This window comes from Chiloscyllium plagiosum, chromosome 3 (genome assembly GCF_004010195.1).
Source record: "Chiloscyllium plagiosum isolate BGI_BamShark_2017 chromosome 3, ASM401019v2, whole genome shotgun sequence".
In the NCBI taxonomy this organism is placed as follows: domain Eukaryota; kingdom Metazoa; phylum Chordata; class Chondrichthyes; order Orectolobiformes; family Hemiscylliidae; genus Chiloscyllium; species Chiloscyllium plagiosum.
In genome coordinates this window covers 62,879,986-62,891,671 of record NC_057712.1, presented here as the reverse complement: position 1 = coordinate 62,891,671, position 11,686 = coordinate 62,879,986, and the positions used below count along the sequence as shown (strand labels likewise).

The following is an 11,686-nucleotide window of genomic DNA, read 5'->3' as shown; positions in this document are numbered from 1 at the left end:
CTCCAGTCTGAAAAACAACCCTCCACCACCACCCTCTGTCTTCTACCTTTGAGCCAGTTCTGTATCCAAATGGCTAGTTCTCCCTGCATTCCATGAGATCTAACCTTGTTAACTTTTCTCCCATGGGGAACCTTGTCGAACGCCTTACTGAAGTCCATACAGATCACATCTACCACTCTGCCCTCATCAATCCTCTTTGTTACTTCTTCAAAAAACTCAATCAAGTTTGTGAGATATGATTTCCCATGCACAATGCCATGTTGACTATCCCTAATCAGTCCTTGCCTTTCCAAATACATGTACATCCTGTCCCTCAGGATTCCCTTCAACAACTTGCTCACCACTGACATCAGGCTCACTGGTCTATAGTTCCCTGGATTGTCTTTACCACCCTTGCCAGCAGGGCAACACATACAAGAGATGGTGCTGAAGTCATCTGGGATTTTGTGCATAAGGAATGATTCTGTAAGTATAACTATGTCAGGCTGTTGTGTTGACTGGTTGATCTGGCAGTTCCTCCAATTTTGGCACAACCTACCAGATGTTGATAAGGAGAACATTGTAGGATCAACAGGGCTTGGGTTTTGCCATTTTGTTTCTGTACCTAGGTCAATGCCAAGTGACTCATCTTGTGTCATTTCTTTGTTCAGACTTCGTCGCACTTGATACAACTGAGTGACTTGCTGGGCTATTTCAGTAGTCTTTCAAGAGTCAACCACATTTCTGTGCATCTTGGGTCATATTAGGCCAGGCCAGGTGAGAATGGTAGATTTCCAGGTAGGTATTAAGGACATTAGTGAACCAGATTGTTTTTACAACAATGATTTCATGGTTATGATTATGCTAGCTTTTAATTCCAGATTTACCTATTGAATTTAAATTTCACTGCCTGCCTTATGAGATTCAAAGAGTGTCAGCTTGGGACTCTCAATTTCCAATGCAGTGACAATATCACTATTCCACTGTCACTCCTAATCTACATGTTCAGTTGTTGGTAATGCTTTTTGTGAATTCTAAGGCATATTTTGAGCTAACATAAGAGAAGTCAGAAGTTATGAAACATAATTGACACATACCTGAAAAGCATTGAGAATTGTAAATATATAATGGAAAGCAACAGGGGAACCTTGTTGAAAGGTTGGTATTCCAAATGCCCAGGTGAGTCCAAGGATTGGAGTTAGCACAGCAATGCATCTCGCAATCAGTTTGAATGCTTCCCTTTCCTGATTATTGGCTCTGGATCCATCCCCAATTGTTGGTCGCAGCAACTTAAAAATGACTATAATCAGAATGATGACATTGATTGCGATTATAACCAATGCAGGTATAACAAATGCAAGCAGAGGGTATTCAGTCTCCCAGCCGAGCCAGCAGGCACCTTCTCTGGTGTGACTGTTTCTTGGAAAGGTAACTCCGATTGTGATGATCGAGATTATCAATGGAGGCAGGTAACCAACGGCAAATGATATTCCCATCATAACTGATCTGCTGAGATCATGGAAAGGGAATAGTAAACGATAGACAAGCAGCAGGCCCAGGGTTAACATCCAGAAGAATAAGGCAAGATAGAAAAAATGAGTGAAGAAAGTAGCAGCTGTGCAAGCCCGTGTTCCTGGTTCTACAGCTGAAGCCACAATGAACCATACGTCAGCGACCAGCAGATTTACTGCAATATTTAGAATTCCAACATGGCGAATATATGAGATTTTATGTTTGGTCACATGCTTCCACATTATGGCTTCTATAATAATAGTGATTAGTAAACTTCCAATTGAGATGGCAACTCCGATACTGGTGATATAATTCAAAGCAGGGCTGTCTTTGGTCTCAGGGGACATTAAAATCGAAAATGATGTCAAGTGGTCACAGTGACATGTGATATTTTCTTCGTTGATTTCAGGCTCACAGCCAGTATCATTCCATGCACCCCTGCCTGTAAAATCCCAAAAGCCACAAACTGCAGTGTTGAAATCTAGTGTGCGATTTCTTAGTGAGAAGGTCATCTTCACGTTAATAGGTTCCTTAATGTTTATTACTACTGTCAGGACGAGACTATTAATCAAAAAATTTCCATCAAAAGTTGTGGTACTGGGTAAAATATCAATCCAGGTTGGATATGCAATACTGATAACTGTGACATTTGGTGCCTCATTAGGTTTTTCAGGTGAAATGAATAGAGTTGCACTTAAATTGTCATATTCTGCAGTGGAAATATTATCAAAGTTTAAATTAATAGATGTTTTATTATCTTGATGGACATTTCTACGAGCTTTGAACATAAGATTCTCTTCTTTGATATCTAAACTATTATTCTGCATATTGAAACGAGTGTTAAAATTTTCCACTGACTTTAGTAATCGAAAACTAGGGTTGCGAATATTTTCACTTGAGTCTGAGAGAATTTCCCATGTATCCTTTGATGAAGAAGAGATCATTCTGCTCACTGTTTGCAAGAAATTCTGAAAAATACAAGAAATCTTTATTATTCAACTATTGATTTGCAAATTCGCAGAAATCAAATATTCTTAGCATCTGAAAATTGCTAAAAGATACACATTTGAACATATATAATTTGTTTGCATGGATAGAACACTGTCCTTTAAACTTGTTTCACATTCATAAAGGTGGAAAAAAACATTATTGACACCACCTCCTTGCACAATAATATATATCCTCTGAAAAAAAAGAGACAAACTGAGTAAAGTAAAATCAACTGAGGAAGAGTTTCTTTGAACCCTTCAGGTGATCAAATCACTTCCAGCTGGTCATCTTGACCGTATATACATTAACTATAAATCCACATCTATAGAGAATCCAAAGGTTCACAAACCTTTGAGTGAAGCAATGTCTATTCTATATGGCTACCTGCCTTGTTTTAGTATTCTTGATCCCCAGCTTCTAAATTCTCTGGTCAGAAGGAATATGGGAGAGTGTGGTGCTGGAAAAGCACAGCTGGTCAAGCAGCACTGGAGGAGCAGAATAATCGACGATTCGGGCATAAACACTTCATCAGGAAGGACTCTGATCTCCAGCATCTGAAGACTTAACTTTCTCCCCGAGGGAATATATTCTCAGCATCTATCTTGTCAAGCCCCTTAAGAATTTTGTATGTTTCATTGAGATCACCTGTATTTCCACCAAACCAATAAATGCAACCTGTCACTCGTCACTTATTTTAAGACCCGGGGGTGAAGTTCATCAAGACCTGGGCACTTCTCAGTCTGCAGCTCCAACAAGTTGCTCAATCTGCTTCCTTGGTGATAACAGATTTCATCAGTTCCCCTCTCCCGTCAAATTCCTGATTTTTGCTATGATTCAGCTATTTCTCCAATGTTTCTTGTACACTTGTAATAGTGGGTCAGATGAATGTTCAATTCATCTACCATCTCCTGATTCTTTTTCCCATTACTGATGGACACATTTTTATAGGTTCAACACTCACTTTTCTTCTTAAGCATCTCTAGAAACTCTTTACTATATGCTTTTAAAATGTTTTTATATTTCTAGCCAGCCTACTGTTCAACGTAAATATTTGTTTAGTCATTATGTTTGTTTTGCTTTTTGTACCTACTTAGGATTCTGAGTAGTCCAAGATGTAAGACAGGAAAACATTGTGGCTGTGAGAACTGCTCCTTTTTTGAGGTATTTTTGATGTTGGAGCTGATTTCCTTGAATACCAGGAGCATTAATGCATGTTTTATAAGCTGTTTCATTGTTTTGGAACTTTGGGGTCACAAGACCAAAACAACAGTATTTTAAAAAAGAAGAAGATAGACAAAGGCCAAGACTGCATGGTCAGTGAGGGTGAGTGAGAGAGAGAGAGAGAGAGAAACCTACAGTGCTAACTGACACAGCAGTGAATCTGCACAGCTACTACCTTTGCTGTTTGACTTCAAGTTTTTCTGGACATTGGAATGTGTCTAAGAAAAATTAACAAATTGTGAAATTCACAGCTGACCTTGGAGGAACCTGTGAGGGGGAGCTCATAGCACAGGAACAGATAAGAACATAGATTTTAAGTGTAACCTTGGTGTCTTTTTTAAATAGTGAGTAGAGTGTTTTTTGGTTATATATTTTATTGAGATCCTGTCTCTTGATTAAAATTTAAAAATATTAGATATAGGCACTAAGTTAGTCTGTAGCAGCAAGAAGTTATAATGGTGTAATGTTCTCAAAGGGGAGAGGGACCATCAGGTGGTCATTGTACACATTGGAACCAATGACATAGGAAGGGAAGAGGATGAGATTCTGAAGGGAGAATACAGGAAGTTAGGCAGGAGGTCCTCAAGGGTAGTAATATCGGGATTACTGCTGGTGCTGCGAGCTAGTGAGGGTAGGAATAGGAGGATAGAGCAGATGAATGTACGGCAGAGGAGCTGATGCAGGGGAGAACGGTTCACATTTTTGGATCATTGGAATCTCTTATGTGGTAGAAGTGACCTGTACAAGAAGGTTGGATTGCACCTGAATTGGAAGTGGACTAATATACTGGCAGAGAGATTTGCTAGAGCTGCTCGGGAGGATTTATACTAGTAAGGTGGGGGGTGGGATCCGGGAGATAGTGAGGAAAGAGATCAATCTGAGACTGTTACAGTTGCAAAAAGGAGCAAGTTAAACCATCAGGGCAGGCAGGAACAAAGCAGGGAACAAGGTAGAACTGATAAATTAAACTGCATTTATTTCAATGCAAGGTGCCTAACAGGGAAGGCAGATGAACTTAGGGCATGGTTAAGAACATGGGACTGGGATATCATAGCAATTATAGAAACGTGGCTCAGGGATGGACCGGACTGGCTGTTTAACGTTCCAGGATATAAATGCTATAGGAATGATAGAAAGAAGGGGGAGTGGCACTTTTGATAAGGGATAGCATTACCACTGTACTGAGGGAGGATATTCCTGGTAACGCGTCGAGGGAAGTTATTTTGGGTGTAACTAAAAAATATGAAAGTTATGATCACCTTATTGGGATTGTACAACAGACCCCCAATAGTCAGCGGGAAATTGAGAAACAAATTTCTCAGGAGATCTCACTTAAAAGCAAGAATAGTAGGGTGATTATGGCAAGGATTTTAACTTTCCAAACATAGCTGGGACTGCCATAGTGTTAAGGGTTTAGGTGGAGAGGAATTTGTTAAGTGTGTACAAGAAAATGTTCTGATTCAGTGTGTGGATGTACATACTAGAGAAAGTAGAAAATCTGATCCTACTCTTGGGAAATAAGGCAGGGCAGGTGACTGAGGTGTCAATGGGGAAACACTCTGGGGCTAGCGACCATAATTCTATTAGCTTTAAAATAATGATGGAAAAGGATAGACTGCATCTAAAAGTTGATGTTCTAAATTGGAGGCAGGCTAATTTTGACGGTATTAGGTTGATTTGGTGTGAATATTCGCAGGTAAAGGGACAGCTGGAAAATGGGAAGCCTTCAAAAATGATATAACAGGAGTCCAGAGATGGTATATTCCTGTTAGGATGAAAGGAAAGCCTGGTAGGTGCAGAGAATGCCGGCTGACTGGAGAAATTGAGGTTTTGGTTAAGAAAAAGAGGGAAGCATATGTCAGATATTGACAGCAGAGATCGAGAGAATCCTTAGAAGAGTATAAAGGCAGTGGGAGTATAGTTTAGAGAGAAATCAGGAGGGCAAAAAGGGACATGAGATAGCTTTGGCAAATAGGGTTAAGGAGAATTCAATGGGATTTTATAAATAAACTAAGGACAAAAGGGTAACCAGGGAGAATAGAACCCATCAAAGATCAGCAAGGCAGCCTATGTGTGGAACTGCAGGAGATGGGCGTGATACTAAAGGAATATTTTGCATCAGTGTTTACTGTGGAGAAGGATATGGAAGATACAGAAGGTCAGGAAATGGATGGTGAAATCTTGAAAAATGTTCATATTACAGAGGAGGAGGTACTGGATGTCTTAAAATGCATAAAAGTGAGTGAATTCCCAGGACCTGATCAGGTGTACCCTAAAACTCTATGGAAAGCTATGGAAGTGGGATTGTTGGACCGGTTGCTGAGATATTTGGATCATCAATAGTCACAGGTAAGGTGCCAGAAGACTGGAATTTGGCCAATGTGATGCCAGTATTTAAGAAAGGTGGTAAAGAAAAGCCAGGGAACTATAGACTGGTTAAACTGACATCGGTGGTGGCCAAGGTGTTCGAGGGAATCCTGAGGTACAGGGTATACATGCATTTGGAAAGGCAAGGACTGATTAAGGATAGTCAACATGGTTTTGTGTGAGGGAAATCACATCTCTCCAACTTGATTGAGTTTTTTAAAGAAGTAACAAAGAGGACTGATGAGGGCAGAGCAGTGGATGTGATGTATATGGGCTTCAGTAAGGAGTTCAACAAGGTTCCTCATAGTAGACTGATTAGCAAGGTTAGATCACAGGGAGAACTAGCCATTTGGATATGGAACTTGCATGCCTGTGACCAGTGGGCTGCCACAAGGGTCCACTGCATTTCGTCATTTATATTAATGATTTGGGTATAAACATAGAAGGTATAGTTAGTAAGTTTGCAGATGACATCAAAATTGGAGGTGTAGTTTGACAGCAAAGAAGATTATCTTAGATTACAACAGGATCTTGCTCAGATGGGCCAATGGGCCAAGGAGTGGCAGATGGAGTTTAATTCAGATAAATGTGAAGTGCTGCATTTTGGAAAGGGAAATCAGAGGCAGGACTTATACACTTAATGGTCAGGACCTAGGGAGCATTGGTGAATGAAGACATCTTGGTGTGCAGTTTCAAAGCTCCTTGAAAGTGGAATCGCAGGTAGATAGGATAGTGAAGAGGGTGTTTAGTACGTTTTCCTTTATTGGTCAGAGTTTTGAATATAGGAGTTGGGAGATCATGTTGCGGCAGTAGAGGATGTTGGTTAGGTCACTTTTGGAATATTGTGTGCAATTCTGGTCTTCCCACTATGGGAAAGATGCTGTGAAACTTGAAAGGATTCAGAAAAGATTTACAAGTATGTGCCAGGGCTGGAGGTTTTGAGCTATAGGGAGAGTCTGAGTAGGCTAGGGCTGTTTTCTCTAGACCATCAGAGGCTGAGAGGTGATCTTATAGAGGTTTCTAAAATCATGATGGGTGTGGATAGGGTAAATAGCCAAGGTCTTTTCCCTGGGGTGGGGGAGTCTAGAACTAGGGGTCATTAGCTTAGGGTGAGAGGGGAAAGATTTAAAATGGACCTAAGAGGCAACTCAGCTGTCAGAAGAAGTGGTAGAGGCTGATAAAATTACATATTTTAACAGACATCTGGATGGGTGTACGAATAGGAAAGGTTTAGAGGGATATAGATCAAGTGCTGGCAAATGGGACTAGATTAATTTGGGAAATCTAGTCAGTGAGTTAGACTGAAGGGTCTGTTTCCATGCTGTACATCTCTACGTACAGGGTGGTGGCTTGGTGGTTAGCACTGCTACCTCACAGCGCCAGGGACCCAGGTTCAATTCCAGCCTTGGGTGACTGTCTGTGTGGTGTTTACACATTCTCCCCGAGTCTGCGTGGGTTTACTCCCACAGTCTAAAGATGTCCAGGTCAGGTGAATTGGCTGTACTAAATTGTCTGTAGTGTTAGGTGCCCTAGTCAGGGGTAATGTAGGGGAATGGGTCTGGGTGGGGTATTCTTTGTGTAGTCTTGTTGGGCTGAAGGGCCTGTTTTCACACTGTGGGTAATCTAATCAAATCGGACTCTACTGCCCAATTTTCTGGCCTGCATAATGTATGCATTCTCTTCAATTTAATATAATGGTAACAATTGTTAAATGAAGAAAGTTCGAATAATCAAGCTCCACAACTCCAACAGCTTTATCACTGTTGTAAGTCTGTTGATTCAATTATTGGAATGACTAATTGCATCTCATTGGTGCTATTATCTAGAATAAAAGGAAAGTCTATCCGGCTTCTTTAATGATCAACCTATTTTCACTAGTCCCAAATACTCTGTGATATATGAATTACCTCAGTATTCATAGATTGTATAGGCAACTCCAACCTTTAATTTCTTTGTCAATTCAACTAGTTTAGTATCGGTTTAATTAGGGAAACCAGTCAAGGATACCCCCTTCATCTGCTTCCAATGTCACCCTGATCTAATAATATGAGGAACCTGATATCTGTTTTTTTTCACATTGCTGGATTCAATATCCCAGACTAACCCTTAAACTGCACTAACACTGTGACTGGGGAATGCACTGATAATCAAGATGTAATATTCCACCATTTCCAAAGATGGGGAGGTTAGGAGAATTGGCTATAATAAATTGCGAGAGTGTCTAAGGATTTGCAGGCTAGGTGGATTTGCCATGGAAAATGCAGGGATACAGAAATAGGAAAAAGGGATGGATCTGGGTCGGATGCTCTTCGAAGGGTCAGTGTGGACTTGATGGACTGAATGGTGGGGATTTTATGAATCTACAATTCTATGATTTCCACCATTAGGACAAATAACTTGATTTATTTGCCAGCATTGGCAATTACTTTTCTTTAATGCTACTATATAACGTAAAAGAAAGAGAAAATAGGAACTACAGTAGGTTATTTTCTGTCCTTATAGCCTGCTCCACCATTTAATATGATCATGGCTAATTATCCCAATTCAGTCTCCTGTTCCTGCTTTCTACACAGATCTTTGATCCCTTTAGCTCTAAGAACTATATTTAATTCCTTCTTGAAAACACTAAATGTTTGGCCTTTATTTATTTCTGTGGCAGGAAACGCACAAATCTTTGGGTAAAGAAATTTCTCCCTATTTCAGTCATAAATGGCCAATCCTGCATCTTGGACTGTGACACCTAGTTCTGGACTTCTCAGTCATAGAGATGTACAGCACGGAAACAGACCCTGTCCATGCCGACCAGATATCCCAACACAATCTAGTCCCACCTGCCAGCACCTGGCCCATATCCCTCCAAATCCTTCCTATTCATATACCCATCCAAATGCCTTTTAAGTGTTGCAATTGTACCAGCCTCCACCACTTCCTCCAGCAGCTCATTCCATACACGTACCACCCTCTACATGAAAAAGTTGCCCCTTAGGTGACTTATTTCTTTCCCCTCTTATCCTAAACAAATGCCCTCTAGTTCTGGACTCCCCCGCCCCAGGGAAAAGACTTTGTTTATTTATCCTATCCATGCCCCTCATAATTTTGTAAATCTCTCTAGGATCACCCCTCAGCCTCCGAAGCTTCAGGGAAAACAGCCCCAGCCTGTTCAGCCTCTCCCTATAGCTCAAATCCTCCAATCCTGGCAACACCCTTGTAAATCATTTCTGAACCCTTTCAAGTTTCACAACATCTTTCCAATAGGAAGGAAGGAACATGCTTGCTGTCTTGTCCTGTTAGAATTTTGTAGGTTACTATGAGATCTGTCCTCATCCTTCTAAACTCCAATAAGTATAATCTAACTGATCCAGTCTCTCTTCATATGTCAGTCCTACCAATCCAAAATCAGTCTAGCAAATCTTCATCGCATTTCATAACCAGAACATCTTTCCTCAGATAAGGAGACCAAAACTGCACGCAATACTTGAGGTATGGTCTCACCAATGCCCTGTACAATTGCAGGATGACATCCCTGCTTTTAAATTACGATCTTCTCACTATGAAGGCAAACATACCATTTCCCTTCTTCACTGACTGCTGCACCTATTTTCAGGGACTTGTGTATGAGAATACCCAGGTCCTGTTATTCCTTCCCATATTCCAGTGTGCCACCATTTAGCTAATAATCTGCCTTCCTGTTTTACTACCAAAGTGGAAAAGTCCCACATTTATCAACATTATCTTTCAGCTGCTCAACTTGTTCCGATCACACTGAAGTGTCTCTGCATCCTCCTCACAATTCAGCCTCCCATCCAACTTAGTCTCGCCTGCAAATTTGGAAATATATTTGGTTCACTTAATTAAATCACACGGGCAGCACGGTATCTCAGTGGTTAGAACAGCTGCCTCACATCACCAGGGTCCCAGGTTCAATTCCAGCCTTGGGCGACTGTCTGTGTGGAGCTTGCGCATTCTCCCCATGTCTGCGTGGGTTTCCTCCCACAGTCCAAAGATGTGCTGGTTAGGTGAATTGGCCATGCGAATTCGCCCATAGTGTTAGGTGCATTAGTCAGAGGGGAAAAGGGGCTTGGGTGGGTTACTCTTCGGAGGGTACGTGTGGACCGAAGGGCCTGTTTCCATACAGTAGGGAATCTAGTCTTTATGTTGTAAATTGATGGGTCCAAGCACTGATCCCTGTGATACTCACTGTCTGCTATTACATTTATTCATGTTATTTGTTTCCAGTCTGCCACCATGCGAGGTTTAACAAGGGTGACAAAACATTGGTATTTGGAAATCCTACCAAGTTGAAGAAACTTGCACCTATATTAACAGTTCAGGATACACCCTTGTAGCTTCTGGCTTGTCTTCCTTATTCTGACTCTTGCGTTTGTCAAACAGAGTCCAGAGAGGGCTGCAAGGCAATAATTAGCTCGACCTCTCAAAGCTAAATATTCATAATAAATTAATGCAACAAGATCCATGATCTGAATCTGATGATGACGTTTAGCTAAGAGTGAGTTGCTTTGAGCTTTTTGGAGGGTCTTTTGCTATGCGGCCTAACCGGAATTCCCAGCATATCTTCCCAAATTCACCCCAATAATTAAAACCCAAAAGAAGTACAGATGCTGAAAATCTAAAACAAAATCAGAAATTGCTGTAAGACCACAACAGTTCTCACAGCACCTGTGGAGAGACATTCTGCAGAAGGGTTACTGAATACAAAATGTCACCACAGATTTCTCTCCACAATGCAGTATTGATGTTCAGATTCTGTGATCCCCTTCTTCAGAACACCTCTCCACAGATGCTGTCAGACCTGCTGTGTTTTTACAGCAATTCCTGTTTTCGTCATCCCATCACTTAGTTTTCCTCATCCCTATGGCGGACCTCTTCTTCAACTTTAATCCCAAATTACCATGTGGGAACAATTGTCACTCACCAGAAACCTGGCAAAAGGTTAATATCCTTGAGGCCTGCGGCATTTTTGACAGGTAATGTTGCACCAGAACGAACAGTGGCATGGCGAAGCAGCGCCTGTCAGTGATATACACAGTGTAAAGCTGCCCCTCTCAGTGAGATGCTGTCCTTCCCGGTGATATACACAGTGTGGAGCTGCTCCTGTCAGTGATATACACAGTCTGGAGCTGCCCCTCCCGGTGATATACACAGTCTGGAGCTGCTCCTATCAGTGATATACTAAGTGTGGAGCTGTCCCTCCCGGTGATATACACAGTGTGGAGCTGCCCCTCCCGGTGATATACACAGTGTGGAGCTGCCCCTGTCAGTGATATACACAGTGTGATACTGTCCCTCTCAGTGATATACTCAGTGTGAAGCTGCCCCTCTCAGTGATATATACAGCGTGAAGCTGCCCCTCTCAGTGATTAGATTAGATTAGATTAGATTACAGTGTGGAAACAGGCCCTTCGGCCCAACAAGTCCACACCGACCTGCCGAAGCGAAACCCACCCCTACCCCTACATTTACCCCTTACCTAACACTACAGGCAATTTAGTATGGCCAATTCACCTGACCCTGCACATCTTTGGACTGTGGGAGGAAACCGGAGCACCCGGAGGAAACCCACGCAGACACGGGGAGAACGTGCAAACTCCACACAGTC

At 41.7% G+C, this 11,686-nt stretch overlaps 1 protein-coding gene across 1 annotated transcript in view; it reads right to left on the bottom strand.

The window, feature by feature from the left end:
• Nucleotides 1–11,686, bottom strand: part of LOC122539844 (adhesion G-protein coupled receptor F2-like) — an 82,340-nt gene that overhangs the window by 16,240 nt on the left and 54,414 nt on the right. The window contains exon 8 of the mRNA XM_043674961.1: nucleotides 1,077–2,459. Coding sequence (XP_043530896.1) covers nucleotides 1,077–2,459 — 1,383 coding nt within the window. The remainder of the gene's footprint in view (nucleotides 1–1,076; nucleotides 2,460–11,686) is intronic.